This window comes from Microtus pennsylvanicus, chromosome 13 (genome assembly GCF_037038515.1).
Source record: "Microtus pennsylvanicus isolate mMicPen1 chromosome 13, mMicPen1.hap1, whole genome shotgun sequence".
Lineage (NCBI taxonomy): Eukaryota > Metazoa > Chordata > Mammalia > Rodentia > Cricetidae > Microtus > Microtus pennsylvanicus.
In genome coordinates this window covers 60090242-60104663 of record NC_134591.1, presented here as the reverse complement: position 1 = coordinate 60104663, position 14422 = coordinate 60090242, and the positions used below count along the sequence as shown (strand labels likewise).

At 50.7% G+C, this 14422-nt stretch overlaps 1 protein-coding gene across 5 annotated transcripts in view; it reads right to left on the bottom strand.

Annotated features, from left to right (window-relative positions):
* The window catches only part of Csmd2 (CUB and Sushi multiple domains 2), a 547650-nt gene that overhangs the window by 252960 nt on the left and 280268 nt on the right, over positions 1-14422 (bottom strand). For 3 of the 5 annotated variants that reach the window (XM_075945152.1, XM_075945154.1, XM_075945155.1), the window contains exons 7-9: positions 9014-9091; positions 4033-4120; positions 3217-3341 (exon numbers count right to left, since the gene is read on the bottom strand). In XM_075945152.1, the coding sequence (XP_075801267.1) occupies positions 3217-3341; positions 4033-4120; positions 9014-9091 (291 nt within the window). The remainder of the gene's footprint in view (positions 1-3216; positions 3342-4032; positions 4121-9013; positions 9092-14422) is intronic. The other 2 variants (XM_075945156.1, XM_075945157.1) reach the window with 1 other exon arrangement.

Below are 14422 nucleotides of genomic sequence, written 5' to 3'. Positions count from 1 at the left end.
CATAAATCCGGTTCATTCTGGTGGCCCTCGCACGTTTACAGGGAACCTATTCTTCGCCTGTCTGTGTGTTTTAGTATAACTAATTGTGCGGAGATGTGAATGATTAAAGCCACGGCACATTTTACACGCACTGGCAGGAACACAACACCCCAAGTGTGGTGGCCAGAGTGCTTTAGGTTGCAGTCTTTTGGCAACCTGTTTCAACGTGGAGCTTCGTGTAATTGAAGGGCTTTTGTCCCTTTTCAATAGTAACAGCAAGGTTCACTCATCCAAGCTGCCCCCCTCCACCCCACACCACCCCCCAAAAAAAGAAAAAAAAAAGAAATCACAATTATAGTAGAAATTCCAATTAGTTTAAAACAAAAGATCAGGGGGAAGGCTTAAAGACTGCCAGAGGAGACCACTGCATCTAAGATGGACTTTTGGGAAAGCTAGGGAAAGATTGCCCGAGTCTAAGCCCTGGCCTTCCCTCTCTACAGCCTGTGCAAGAGGAGCAATGAGGAGGAGGGCAGGAGAAGGCAGGAGGGTCAGGCTGTGCTGAGAACTCTCCCCCACCTCCCATGTCAGTAAAGTGCCTGGCTTCCATTTCACAGTCCCCAAGCAGTGAAGGAGTGGTTTTCTCCTTCCATAACGAGGGTACTGTGGTGAAGGCTAATGAAGGGCCTCAGCCAGGGCTAGCGAGCTGCGGGACCACAGAGGAAAAGAGAGTGGCTTCTGAGAGAACCCAGAGCCACCAGAGGACGAGGTGTGCTCCTAGCTCCAGCTAAGGGCCAGCAAGCACGGTAAGCTACACAGGTGTGTGCACGAGCCCCGCGGGCGGGCCCAGCCGGTTCTAAACGAGCACTAATGAAGTTCACTGCTTCACTTGGTGATGTTGTGGGGGGAAACAGGGTAGTGTGTCTTCAATTTAGCAGGGAAGGAAAAGGGATTCAGCGAGGGAAAGGGCCCAAGGGCACACAGCTACAGAGTTGCAGCAAAGGTTGGATTTGAGCAGCCACCCTCACCACTCACTTTCACACCGGTAAGGCGTGCAATGGGATAACACAGGGGAAAGGAGCCCAGTGCATAGTGGAAATGGGCAGAGAGTTAAGTGTAGTGTCAGAATCACTAGGGATGGCTTCGATGGGGCCCAGAACACATCTGGAGAAAAGAAGCGAGCATATCGCTTGATGAAAATCCTTCGAGAATGCTAGCCCTTCCTAATCCTGGGCTTTTGTGAGTTAAGTGTCATGACTAAGAACAAACTTCCTCCAAGGGAAAAGAGCCCACCACTGTCAGAGGACCTTGCATCCTGGGCTTCTAAAAGAAGTTCTGAAGGGACAGAGTGGCCCAGAGTCTCCTGGGCTACACACTGGATACTCCGTACCTTTCTATGCAGCCATCGTCTTGGAGTTCTGCACGTAGACTCACGGGCCATTCAGTTATCCATCCATTCCACTGACTCAGTCAACACTTGTTATAACGCACCTACTGTGGACGAGGCCATGTCCTGAATGGTGACCAAAACAGGGGTCCCTGCCCTCTACAGGCTGTCCACCTTCCTTCTAACACCTACCAAGCCATAAACCATTTATGTCGCCTCAGCATCACCCGGTCAGCACCCTGAACCCTGCGGCCGAGCGTGGGCACGTACTATTGAATGCATTTGGAGGGAAGAAGGTTAGCCCAGAGGAAGTAGGGAATCTGTCCAAATGGTCAGTTATACTGGGGATTCTTTTCTTTGTGTCTTTAATTGTAAATAAAAAAAATAAAAGGCAGTAGTAGCCATGGAGGCTCTTTGGAATAACCGGGTAGAGAGGAGCAAAGGACCATCATACACCGCAGATCGGGCACACCTTAGAGTTGAACAAATGGGCGTGAATGCAAGGCCTGCTTGAAGACATTTTCATGGCTCCCTGAGATTCCTCATCAACACATTTTTAAGATAGACCGGGTTTTAGCTCTGACTTTGTGTGTTCTTCTGTATGATAATGGTCTGGTTGTCTTCCACAGGCCCCTCTCACTCTGCACGAATTTTATCTTGATGCAAAGGTGCTTAAAAAGTGAAGTATCACCTCTGGTCAGAAGGATCCATTTTAGTGGGCCCTTTAGATAGACCTTCTCTCCGAGAGAGGTCCTCTGCTCTCCGGGGCTGTCTAACAGCTGAGTGCCATCCTGCCCCGCTGACGGCCTTTCACCCACTTCCAGGGCTTTAATATCACTTATGGCCACTGGCAGGCAGTCTTCTTTGGCTTATGAGAAGGTGGGCAGTAGGGCTCTTTAGGACAGGTACTGATGGAGGAAGGTCATTGGTTAATTATAATAAAGAAACTGCTTGGCTGGCCCTCATAGGTTAAAACATAGGTGGGAGGAGTAAACAGAACAGAATGCTGGGAGGAAGAGGAAGTGAGCTCAGCTAGACAGCTCTGCTCTCTGGAGCAGAGATGCCATGGCCCTCTCCCGGGCAGACACACGCGATGAAGCTCCTACCCAGGATGGACGTAGGCTAGAATCTTCCCGGTAAGACCGGTGCTCACTAAGACCGGTGCTCACAGATTATTAGAGATGGGTTGATCAGGATATCAGAATTAGCCAGTAAGGGCTAGAGCTAAAGGGCCAAGCAGTGTTTAAATGAGTACAGTTTGTGTGTTGTTATTTCGGGCATAAGCTAGCTGGGCGGCCAGGTTGCTGGGGACGCAGCCCCACCGCTCTTACTACAACAAGGTACACTGTCAGAGAAGCTCAGAGAGCCGTCTTTGGATGCCATGCTTTGTATATATCTCTGCATAGCTAAAAGAATTGCTTTAGAAGCCACAGGTCTGTTTACTGCAGAGTGTGGGCAAAACAACAAGGACGCCGGGGGCAGAAGGCTGGGATATGTCTCTGTTATAACAGATGGATCTAACACAGGAGTAGAAGGGGTGGCTTGCTTTCCTGCTTCTGTGTGGTTCTGATCTCTGTGTGCACCGTGCCAGCAGCCCGCTTTCCATGGCCCTCTCCCATCAGACTGTGACGTCCACGCAGGGCAGGGACTATGTCTGTCTCCCCACCTCTCTATGCCTGCTCTTAGCAAAGGCCTCTGCACAGAGAAAATGACAATAAACACGGTAATTAGTCAAAGATGCAGGACCTGAGTGCTAAGGAGCAGCAGAGAGCAAGAAGAGCCAGCCTGGGAGGAAGGCCCCGGGCTCCAGGCCCTGGCTGTCTGCATGGCCTCCCTTCTGCACGTGCCCTCACCTCGGCAGACTGGCCTGTGGTCACTCCAGGCTGCAAACATGTCGCTCACTTTCATGCAGGTGATCCGCTTGGACCCTTGCAGGTCATAGCCTTCGTTGCAGGTGAACTGGACGCTGGATCCTAACCTGGGAGACAAGGTGTGTGTGAGTTCATTCCCTGGGCCTGCCCAGCCCTGCCCTGAGGAGTACGCCCTGACTCCCGAAACAGATCTCCCAGGGGGAAGTTCTTTCTCCTTCTGGCCTTTCATCTGGGCTCTTCTGTTCAGCACTTAAAATCTGTTGGAGGATACAGCTCCCTTCATCTTAGTTGTTTGGGAACATTCGATGGTTTTAGGTTTGAGTTAAAGGGGACTCTGTGAGCAGAGAGAGCTGCTGTGAGAGAAGCATCAGTGAGGGCTAAGGGTGGATGGATGGGACCCATAAATCACGGTGGAGAAGGAGGATTATGGGAAGCTGCCTTGCTAGTTCAAACCTCTGCAAAAAATTCACCGTCCGAGGGGCTTTGAGGTACCCCCAGATGACTGTAGGCCTGTCACCATTATGCAACACATCAAAGAGTGACCCTTTAAATTCTGGCTGCATTCATTTTGTGACACTTAACATGGGCATGTTTTAGTGATGCTCCTTCACAGCTCACAAGGCAGGGACATCCTCCCAAACGTCAGACTAGGAGGGACCACAGCCTTCCCCCAGCGGTGTCACTCCTCCAGACATCCCACCCTCTCCACCCCATCTCCAGAAGGGGCAGGCCTTGTCCTCCCCATAACCAGGCCACTCCACCCCATGTGCAGCCAGAAAGTCCCCCAGTAGGTCTTACCTGAAGTCTGAGCCTAGTCTTTTGCCCTTTTCAGGTATTCCAGGGTCTGGACACATATTATGTCCTTGGGACACACCAACCTGAGTTACTACAAGGCAAAAAAACAGCACACACATAGACAGACAATCTCAGAAAGGCACTGGGCTGAGCAGTGTCTTGGGGTGGGAGGAGGAGACAGGATGAGGCCCTGCTCCCCCGGAGCTGTGGAGGATGTCGGGACTCTCTACCGGACAGGGTTTTCCTGACTGTAAAGTGGGAGACTGCTTTTGATAAAAAATCCTTTGCAAGAAAAATCCAAGAGAAATTCTTTGGGATCCTGTGGGCTCTGAGGCAGCCCTCCTCCCCAACAGCCATCCTGTTCCCTCGTCCCACACCAGTGGCCAGAAGTGGCTTCTCCAAAGGCTCTGGTGACCTCCCCATCCTGCACTTCAGGTCCAGGGATGGAGACGCTAGATGAGATGACTCCGCCCCTCCCCCCTCAGCCCCAGATGGAGAGATGACTCAAAGAAAGTTAAATAAAAGGTGAATGCATGGTCAGAAACGGTAAAGAATGAGAGAGAGTTGCAGCCTCAAGTTCAAAGCAGGGACTTAAACTCAGATGCGGACATTTCTTCTGCGAGCCCGCTTCCCATCAGACCCCCCAAAAAACCACACAGTAAGCAAGTACCAGAATACTCTCCCCCATCCCTCCCAGTGCTACCGGCCAAGTGCACCAACCAGATGTTATCTGGGCTATTTCTATGACGGTCTCACACCTTTTTACAAAAACCATATGCATGCCTGCCTGAGCTAGCGCAGAGCTTGGTCTCGGACGGACGATACAAATCCAGCACACACAGCGGGCACCTCCTGCGTCCCTGCCTGCTCATTACTCTTGATGGTTCACATAGGTCAGGCTGAACTAAACTCATACCTCTGGATTCCCAGAGTGGAGGATGACTGACAATGAAAGCCAGGCGGACAGCTTGGCCAGAGAAGCTTCATTCAAGGACCCACCAATCCCATGACTCCAACGGCAACTGAGGGGTTACGGGGTGTCTACAGCAACAGTCTCTGGGCTTGCTCATATTCCCTTCTTCCACCTAGCACCCCATAATGTGAGAGAGGTAGTCCACCCCTCCCTTAGACCCTACTCACTCATTCCCCATGGAGGGCACATGCTCATTGAGCCCTTTTTTGCACAAGACTTTCTTTGGCTACCAGGGGAGATGCCAAGGGTGGTCTGGAATGACCACTATCTTCAAGGAGTTTCCCGTTGAGGGAAGCCATAAAACACTGAAGAAACTTCAGGATCAAAAGTGGGAGGTGATGAAGGGATGCTTAGATGAGGGACCAGTTAGTCATACACTACTGGGAGAAGTGTCAAAGTTTTTCCAGAGGAGGTGATATTGAACATGGATCTTCTAAAGCAGTGAGATTTAGACACCTGGGGACAGTGAAAAGGGCAGAAGACAGGCAGAGAAGACTAAGGTGAGGCAGAGAAATTGGGGGGTGTCAGGTGCAGCTGGAGTTTAGGGAGGGGGAAGAACGTCAAGGTGAGAGGCAAGGCTTTTGAGGGGCTGTGAGTCTTATCCTGAATAAACAGGAGTAGGGGCTGCTGGAGAGCCTGTGTAGCTGGGTGTGTAGCACTTTAATCCCAGCACTTGAACAGCAGAGTTCTCCCTGAGTTCAAGGCCGGGTTGTTCAACACAGCACGTTCCAGGTCAGCCAGGGTCACATGGTGAGAAAAAAAAAACAACCAACCAACCAACCAACCAACAAACAAACAAACAAAACAAAACAAAACAAAACAAAACGAAAAACAAACCCAAGATCTAAAACAAAACAAATACAGAGTCCTGGGCGGCAGAAAGGTCTTCCTTATGAAAGGAAGGTCTCTGCTCAAGGGTGACGAGAGTCTGGTGAGGTAGGTGTGTGGCGCAGGGAGAGGATGCAGAAAAGAGGGTCACCAGACAATGCAGAGCGATGATAAGGCAGGAAGAGGGGGAGTGGGAGCCTCATGAACCTGGGGCTGTGGAGACACTGGGAGCTGATGGAAGGTGGTGGAAGGTGGGGCACGGCTGAGGCTTTGGTTCACTGCTGTGAGTGCAGGCCTGGAATGGCCCCCACTCACGAGTAGCGCAGGTGGCTGCTAACAAGGGAACCCCAACACTGACACAGGTTCCCCGGCTCAGGCCAGACACCGGCTGAATTCTCTGTTGTGTGGTAATAGCAGCAAGGCTCTTAGGTGGCTCCACACTCCCAAGTTGAGGCATCTCTCTGGGCATTGGTTTTACCCTGTTCCTTTCCTTATCAAGCCTATACTTCCAACGGCTTTACACTCACATCTTAATAGAACTATCCCCACCAACCCCGAAACCTGCAGGCTGGGACAAGACTGAAGTCTCTGAAGCAGAGGGAGTTTTCAGGGAGTCATGGTGTTTGGGCAGGCTAAGAAAGGAGGCAGTAATTGGGGTCCCCAGGACAGCAGGAGTGTGGGAACTAAAGGAAGATGGTCCCTCATCCCAAGAGCTGCCCCCGATGGCTTTGTCACTCATCCTGTGGACCATCCCTGCAGCAGATTCTAAGCTCAGGTCCTGCCCATTCCGCTTGCCAACCCAGGGTCCCTTGCCAATGGAAACACCCACCCCTCAGCAGCACCTTGAGAACTTCCAGCAGTTCCCACCACTTCTTTTGCCCTCTCATTCAGTTCTGACCACTATCAAGGAAGTAGGTGAGGCTGAACCAGAGCCAAGGATGACAAAGCCCACTGCCCTGCCTTCCTGAAGTCAGCCAGCCCCTGAAGTTTAGGCACCATCCAGGAAGTTAGAACCCACTGAGGCAACTCACGTCCAGCCAGCACCCTTTCTCGAGATACTGACATCCTCCGAAGACATACAAGGCTCTCCAGGAAAACAAGCAAACTGACATCCCAGGATCAGATGACTACGTGGATTGCAGAAGCAAAAGGCATTCCCCTGTCTTCAGCACTTCCTACCTCCACTGCCAATCTAAACCCAGATACTTGCATCTGACTTGCTGTTGGCTACTGGGGGTCAAGAACTTGGGGTAATCCAGACCCCACCCTTGAGGGCCCCACAATAAGGGAAATCTATGGCAGCACCTTCTACCCAAAATGAAGGGAGATGCCAACAGAGGCACTGCCAGGAGCCAGGGCCAGAGGAGGAAATCAGTAGGGCCTGCCCCTTCCCTTAGTTCAAGACATCTGTCCATGGGGGGCGGGGGGTCTGGGCAGAATATAATGTCCATGCAGATATCAGCAGCTACCTTGGGGCAATTTGAGCCAAGTTCACCCCTGTTTGAGGAAGTCTTAAAATGGAAATTAAAAGTTCGTCATAAGAAATATTATATATATATATATATATATATATATATATATATATATATATATATATGACTTGTTTCTTCAATTTTCTGGGGCTGCTGAGGACAGCTAGGAAAGGTATAGGTGATAAAAACCATGAACTCCCTCTAAGATAAATACACCCCCAACATCACATGTATTTTTTTCTCAGCTACTTTGTGGGCCTTCTACAGTAGAGAAGGCCCATCTTAGATCCAATAGCATCCTAAGCATTTAGCACCTGTAAAATGCGATGCAGAACCCTAGCCTGCCTTCCTCCAATCTGTGGGAGGAAGGCAGGCTAGGGTTCTGCATCGCCATTTTACAGATGTTAAAACTGAGAAAGTAGTTTCTCGGGTAGCATGGGATAAATATTTGGTTCCCCCAATTTTAAGCATTTCTCTGAGCTTGTTTCTGGCTCTATTGGCAATGTGTACAAAGAAGCCACTGTGGCCTTGGCTCATACGGTCTCCATGGCTACTCTGTATGGTCCTGGGCTGGTCCCATCTCTGATCCTGATGTCCTTAGTCAAGCACGAAAACAGGGTCCCCTAGCTTCCTTCTGTCATCCAGTCTCCTCGAGCAAAGACCTACAGATTAACCCAACAGCCACCAATACCTCTGACCGGAGGGAACTTGAGACTGGGATGAGCCCCCGCACTCTGATTCATTCTAGTCAGGCTCCCAGCTGCCTCTGCCTTCCACTTCTTGTGGCCACAGATACCAGCAGAGACCTTGGGAACCTGGTGGTTTTCTACCATCTCTCCTTACCAAGTATATGTCTGGTAATTAAAGAAAAATGAGTGTGGGAAAGTGAGTCAGGATGGGGCAGGAGAAGAAACAGAGAAGAGGGAAGCAGAGGGCAGGGATGGCGAGGGGGGAAGAGGACAAGGACAGTGGAAAGGAGTAACAGGGAGGAAACAGCCATAGTCCCCTCGGGGACCAGAGTAGCCTAAGACAGAGTGTCTGCACCCCACCCCAAGGCTCACACCCTAAATCCCTTCATCGCAGGCCAATCAGGTGTCTCTCTGGACATGATGCTCTAGACCATCCCCCAGCACCAGACCTCTTCATCTTCCAAACCAGGGTACCAGGAACAAGTTCTCAAAGACGCAATTTGCCCAAGCAGGGTGCCGCCATGATTTCCCCACCACCCATAGAGCCAGGACCCAATTCCCCACTTTGCTTTTCCCAGACACGTCCAACACTCATGGTGGGGCTTATTAGACTTGCCCCTGCTTCCTCTTCAACCTCTGACCTTGGGAGTCGACCCCCACACCTCTAGATCCCAGCCTGAAGAGACGCCAGAAAGAGAACTGTCTTAGCAGGTGGAAGTGATTTAAAAGGAAAAATAAAGAGAGAAATGCACAGTAATGACTCCCTGGACTGCAGACCGAATGGGAGGTGAGGAAGGAATTGGAGGGAGGCAATGGAAAGAGAAGGCAAAGGGCAGCCTGGGGCTGCTCCCTGGCTGCAGGCTCAGCGAGGCCATGCGCAGATGGAGGGAGGGAAGGACCAAGGAAGTCATCTAGCAGAGGCTGGCTTCCCCTGCCGTCACAGCTGGTCACAGCACCAGAGGTTCAGATCCGAGCATGAGGCCCTAGGCCCTGGCACGGGGGGCAGGCCAGCCAACACTTACACACAGACGTCTTCTGGTTGTTGTCTTTGCTGGGCATCAGCTTCACGCCTCGGGACTTCAGTTCGATTTGCTTCTTGACTAGAGAGGACAGAGAAGGGAAGACGGTTGGAGAGGGAGTCTGTGACCTGGACAGGGTTCTTGTAGAATGAGGGATGCCCACTCTTTTGACAATGGTGGCAATAACATTGTCATCCACCTCCTGAAAACCATGAAATCCAGCAGCAACAGCAAAGACATCGCCGACAATAACAATCTGATTCTAAGTGAGCTTATAATTTCCTATCGGGCTGCATTCATGGCTGTGTTGGGCTCCATGTGGTCCACATGTTGGACACCCCTGAAAGTCAGATTCATCCTGTCTCTTGGCTTAGGACAGACATCCATGGGAAGAGACTTCCTGTACAGTCAAACAGCAAGGAGTGGCAGGTTCTGCCATGAAGGAACTGACCTCTGAGGGAGACTGGAAAGGGGATCTGCCACCTTTGTGATATGTGAAGGGCACTAGACTTGCTGAGGCCCTCTCCTGATGAAGTTCTGCTACTATTGAGGTTCCTGGGTATGAACTACCTTCAGTCTTCTCCTTTGGGAGTCTTTTGTGGGCATCGTGAGTCTTTTGTGGCCATCTAGCTAGGTTTGGACCTGGGGTGCTCCTCCCCAAACTATGTACTAAGGGTTCAACTGTCAGTCTGGGATACTATCAATAGGTGCTAGAAGCTTCTGTAAGTGGGACTTATGGGAAGGAAGTCAGGTCATCAAGCATGTGTCCTCAAAAGGATTCTTCGGTCTCCAGACTCGTCCTGTTTCTCTGTTTGATTCCCTGCTGCCATTGTGAGTGGCTCCTCCACCAGGTGCTCTCTCCAGCATGGACTACACTGCCATAGGCCCAACCCATAGATCATAGAAGCCTCTTGAAATCATGTGCCCAAACAACACTTTCTTCTTTTTAATTTGATTCACCTCGGATATTTATTTGCTATAGCAATGGAAAGCTGATGAATGCACCTGCGTGTTTGCTACTCTGTAGATTCTTCCCCAGCCAATTTCTGAGCCAGCCCAGACAGGGAGCGGCAAACTAGGTCAAGCTCAGATTGTCACTGTTCCCCATATCGTATCATTTGTGATATGGATAGTTTGTGGTACTGGGAATTAAACCCAGCACTCATGCCTAGCAGGCAAGCACTCTACCACTCAGCTAAATATAGCTTTGCCCTGTGGTATGATTTTTGTAGCCATGGCCGAAGTGAGGTATATTTCTCTTCTATCCCTTGACCTTAGGTTTGGCCAATGGAAATTTGGAGGCCTTGAATCCAAAGTCTTGAAAAGTACCTGCTGGACTAGACTTCTCTGTTACATCTTTATCATCATGGGAAGATGTGGCTGGAGGGTTGAGCCAACAGTTCCAGTCAGACCCAGCCTGCACTAGCTGAACTTGGGGTCATGGGAAGCTGAGTTCCGGAGGTCACTGAGGGGTGGAACTTGGGTGGCTGCCTGATGGGTTAAATAATAGCCTTGGTTCTGTCTATTCGACAGGTTCTCTGCTCTTTGCTGAATGACATGCAAAAGACAGAGCTCCTGGTGACAAAGGCCCATCCTTGTCCTCATCAGCGCCCCTTGGTCTGGCTTCTTCAGTCCTCCAGGGCATTCTCCTAGCTATCACGGACTCACTGCATCTCAGTTGGCCCCTGCTGCTGACTCAGCCCTGCTGACTGATGCCCAGCAGTGGTAAGAACTGTGCCCAGGCACTTGCTATGTGCCAGGCCCTGGGTGCTTTACACGTTCCTTACTGGCCTCCTTGGCTCCTGGCTCTCAAACCACATATGATCCCGCACAGGAAATCCTCCCCAATATCTAGAGCCACTTCCAATAATCTCCATACCTGTCACCCAAGCTGCTGCTACCTCTTCTCTGGTTGCCATGACCTTCCAGCTTTCTCTTTTGCCTCTGAGTAGCTGCTCTTAGCAAAGGTCATTGGAACCTTGGGTTGGCATGAGTCAGACCACGCCACATTTGTTTCCACTTGGAGTTCTTTTAGTGGAGCACAAGCCGGAGTCCGTAATGACCCACAAAGACCAAACTGCTCTCCTCACGACCTCACTAGCTTCTTCCTTGACCTTCACCTCTCCTCGCCAACTTCACAGGTCTCCCTGGGGTTCCTGCAATGTGCCAGGAGTACTGACCACCTTGGTTGCCAGTTTTTCTAGAATGCTTCCTCTTACATATCTGTGACTAGCTCCCCCTTTCTCCGGAAGTAGTCGGGCGAAACCCTTTCCCTCAGTGAGCCTTTGTTCCACACCCATGAAAATGGCCCCTCCAGTTCCAGCTCTCTTGCCCATCCCGAGTTCATCTCCTGAGCGTTCTACCATACCACACCACTTCTAGCTTTGTTTCTTTAGTTAATTAATTAGTTGGTTAATTAATTAATGTTTGAGGCAGGCTCTCACTGTGTAGCCCTAGCTATCCTAGAACTCATTATGTAGACCAGCCCGGCCTTTAATTCTGCCTCCCCAGTGCTGGGGTTAAAGGTGCGCACTGCCCCTGCACCTGGTTCATTCATCATCCCACACTGCAGTGTAAGCATGGCCAAGGCAAGCCCTCTTGTTAGCCGTTATATTCTCAGTGCCTAAAAGAGTACCTGGGGCCCCAGGCATCAGTCACTGCGTCCTTAAGCTTCCAACCTCTTTGCCTGGTAGCTGTTACGCTTACTTGATAGAAACTAAAACCGGGAATCAAGGAGGGTCAGGTGCCTGCAGTTAGAACACAAAGAGAAGGCCCAGATTTCCTGTGACTGGCCCCTTACGTGATTCCAAGAGTACTCGCCACCTTGCCCAGCCTCTCCCTGTCTATCCTCAGGTCAGTTGCTGAAGGCTCAGGCATTTAATTAGGACTGGAGGAAACACACTCCTTCCCAAACCAACGTCCATAGGGTCAGGTGTGCAGGGAGTTCTCCCAGTGCCCCCACTTCTGGCTAGATAGAAAAAACAGGCGAGGAATTTGTTCCCCTGACAAGGATGGTTTCCGTGGAATGCATGATGGGAGTCAGCCACTACCACGGAGCCCCATCCTCCCTCTGCGCTCCGGAGCTTCCTTTATAAATGTACATAGCTTTCTGTGTGTATCCAGCAGGAAAATTTCCAATGAACACTAACATGGGCACATTATCAAAAGGAGGGCATTAGCAGGGAAACATGCATTATTCAAACCCTGCTAATACGGCGTGGCTGAGATTCAACCCTCCCTGGGAGAAGCGGAGCTGTCCGAGTGCCATGAGGAAGGTTGAAGTATCTGTCCCCAAGATCCCGGGGCAACAAGGTTGAGTGTGGGGTCTGTGGCTCAGTGCAGCCCATCCAAGGCAAGTCGGCAGAGATGGCTCGCCACACCTGACCAAGAGGCAGGGGTGAGGCTGGGGGATTCATTGCAGAATCTATTGGAGGGAAGGGGCGAGGATGCACGCAGAGCAGCACAGACACTATTCCCAGGGGCTCATGCCACATCCCAGGGGGTTTCCTTACAGCTATATACGGGGTGTGTGAGCTGTGGGTATGAAGAGAGAGGCTGCTGGGGCTGAGGGATGCTCTTCCTCTCTTCTCAAAAATTGCAGCAAGGGAAAGCCCCCGCCCCGCAATCCTCTGTCCTCTTGGGACCCTAGGAAGACTCCTGATTTGGGGGTCTGTGCTGCCTAGTTTTCTGTCAACTTGACACAGCTGGGGTTATCTGTAAAGAAGGAACCTCGACTGAGAAAATGTTCCTACCAGACTGGCCGGTGGGAAAGTCTATGAGGCGTTTTCCTGATTAGTGACTGTCTGGGAGAGGGCCCAGCCCACCATGGATGTGGTCATTCCTGGGCAGGCGGTCCTGAGGGGCGTGAGAAGGCAGAGTGAACCATCCAGGAGGAGCAAGCAGTAAACGGCACTCCTCCATGGCTTCTACTCCAGTCCCTGCCCCAACTTCCTTCAGTGACAGCCTGTGATGTGTATCTGTTAGCTGAAGTAAACCCTCTTCTCTCCAAGTTGCTTTTGGTCATGGTGTTATATCATAGCAACAGAAACCCCACCTAAGACAGGATCCACCCCAGAAGAAGTGCCTAACCCTCAGGTTCAGGACCTGGCCGCTGCGCTGGGGTCAGTAGTGAATGACGTCATCCCCCAGACCAAGTCAGAGCACACTTTCATCCTTTCCTTTCCTCTTTCTTTGACTACAGGAAGAAGTCTACCAAGGTTGAGAGCGCTAAATGAGAAGGAGTCGAACAAGTCAACGTACATATTATCTTTGTTACTTTTTACTCTTGGAGCCGGGTCTCTAGGTTTGCACCATTCAGAATACCTTTGGGCATCAAAAGGTTGCTGGACACACATCAGAATCTATGAAGACGCCCTGCCAGGTTTAGTTGGCCCAGGCCCTGCCTCTGGGAGGTAGCTGGCCCACACCGTGTAGGAGCTGAAGAACGGGTCAGTGTTACCATCGATACATAAAATGTCTCCGGAAGGCTCATGAAGCCCGGGGTACTAGCTGATGGAGCTTACTTGGAAAGGAGCTGAGAACTTTAACAAGAGTGGGTCCTGCCTGGGGGAGGTCAGCCATTGGGGTATCTCTTTAGGGTCTGTATCCTGCGCCAAACCCTTACTGTGTGTGTGTGTGTGTGTATGTGTGTGTGTTTGTGTGTGAGTTTCCCGAGCACTGTGAAGTGGGTGACTTTGCTCCATCAATCTCCACAGTGACGGCCAGCCTCACCTCAGGCCCTCGGTGATGGGCTCAGTGGACCCCAGGCTGAAACCTTTGAATGGTAAGCAAAAAATAAATCTTTTATCCCTGAGATTTATTTTATCACAGCAACCAACATCTAAACAGAAATGACTCTGGAGACGTGGGGGTTGGTACAGTGGGGTCAGGAGCCTTTGGAACTAGTTTGGGGAGGGAATTTAGAGGAATTTTGAGAAACTGCCTGAGAAGCCTTGAATGTTGTGAGCAGAGATCAATGGGAAGTTTTGATTGGACTGCAGAAGATAATCATGTAGACAGGATCTCTAATGAGAACTGGATGCTGGACATCCATGTTACATTGTGGCAATGAACTTTCCTAGATGCTGTTCAGGCTTTAAGGCTTTGGAGTGGGAACCACTACTTTTTCTTGGTTAAACGGCAGTGGTATCGTGTTGGATGGAATCAGGAACTTGTTATTGTTTTTATTTAAAGATTAAGGATGGCTTAAGGGGCCACCTTTTAATGTCAGGTTAACCAGGGGTGGACTCAGGATGGACTGAGAGACATCTGGGGCGGTGGGACAGCACGCAGGCGCGTATGCCCTGTGAGCATCTCCAGACATGATCAGACTGGGAGGGTCCTGACCTGGTCCGTGATTTTATTCATTGACAGATTTCAAATCTGAATGGATGACTAGGAAGTTGGAACTGC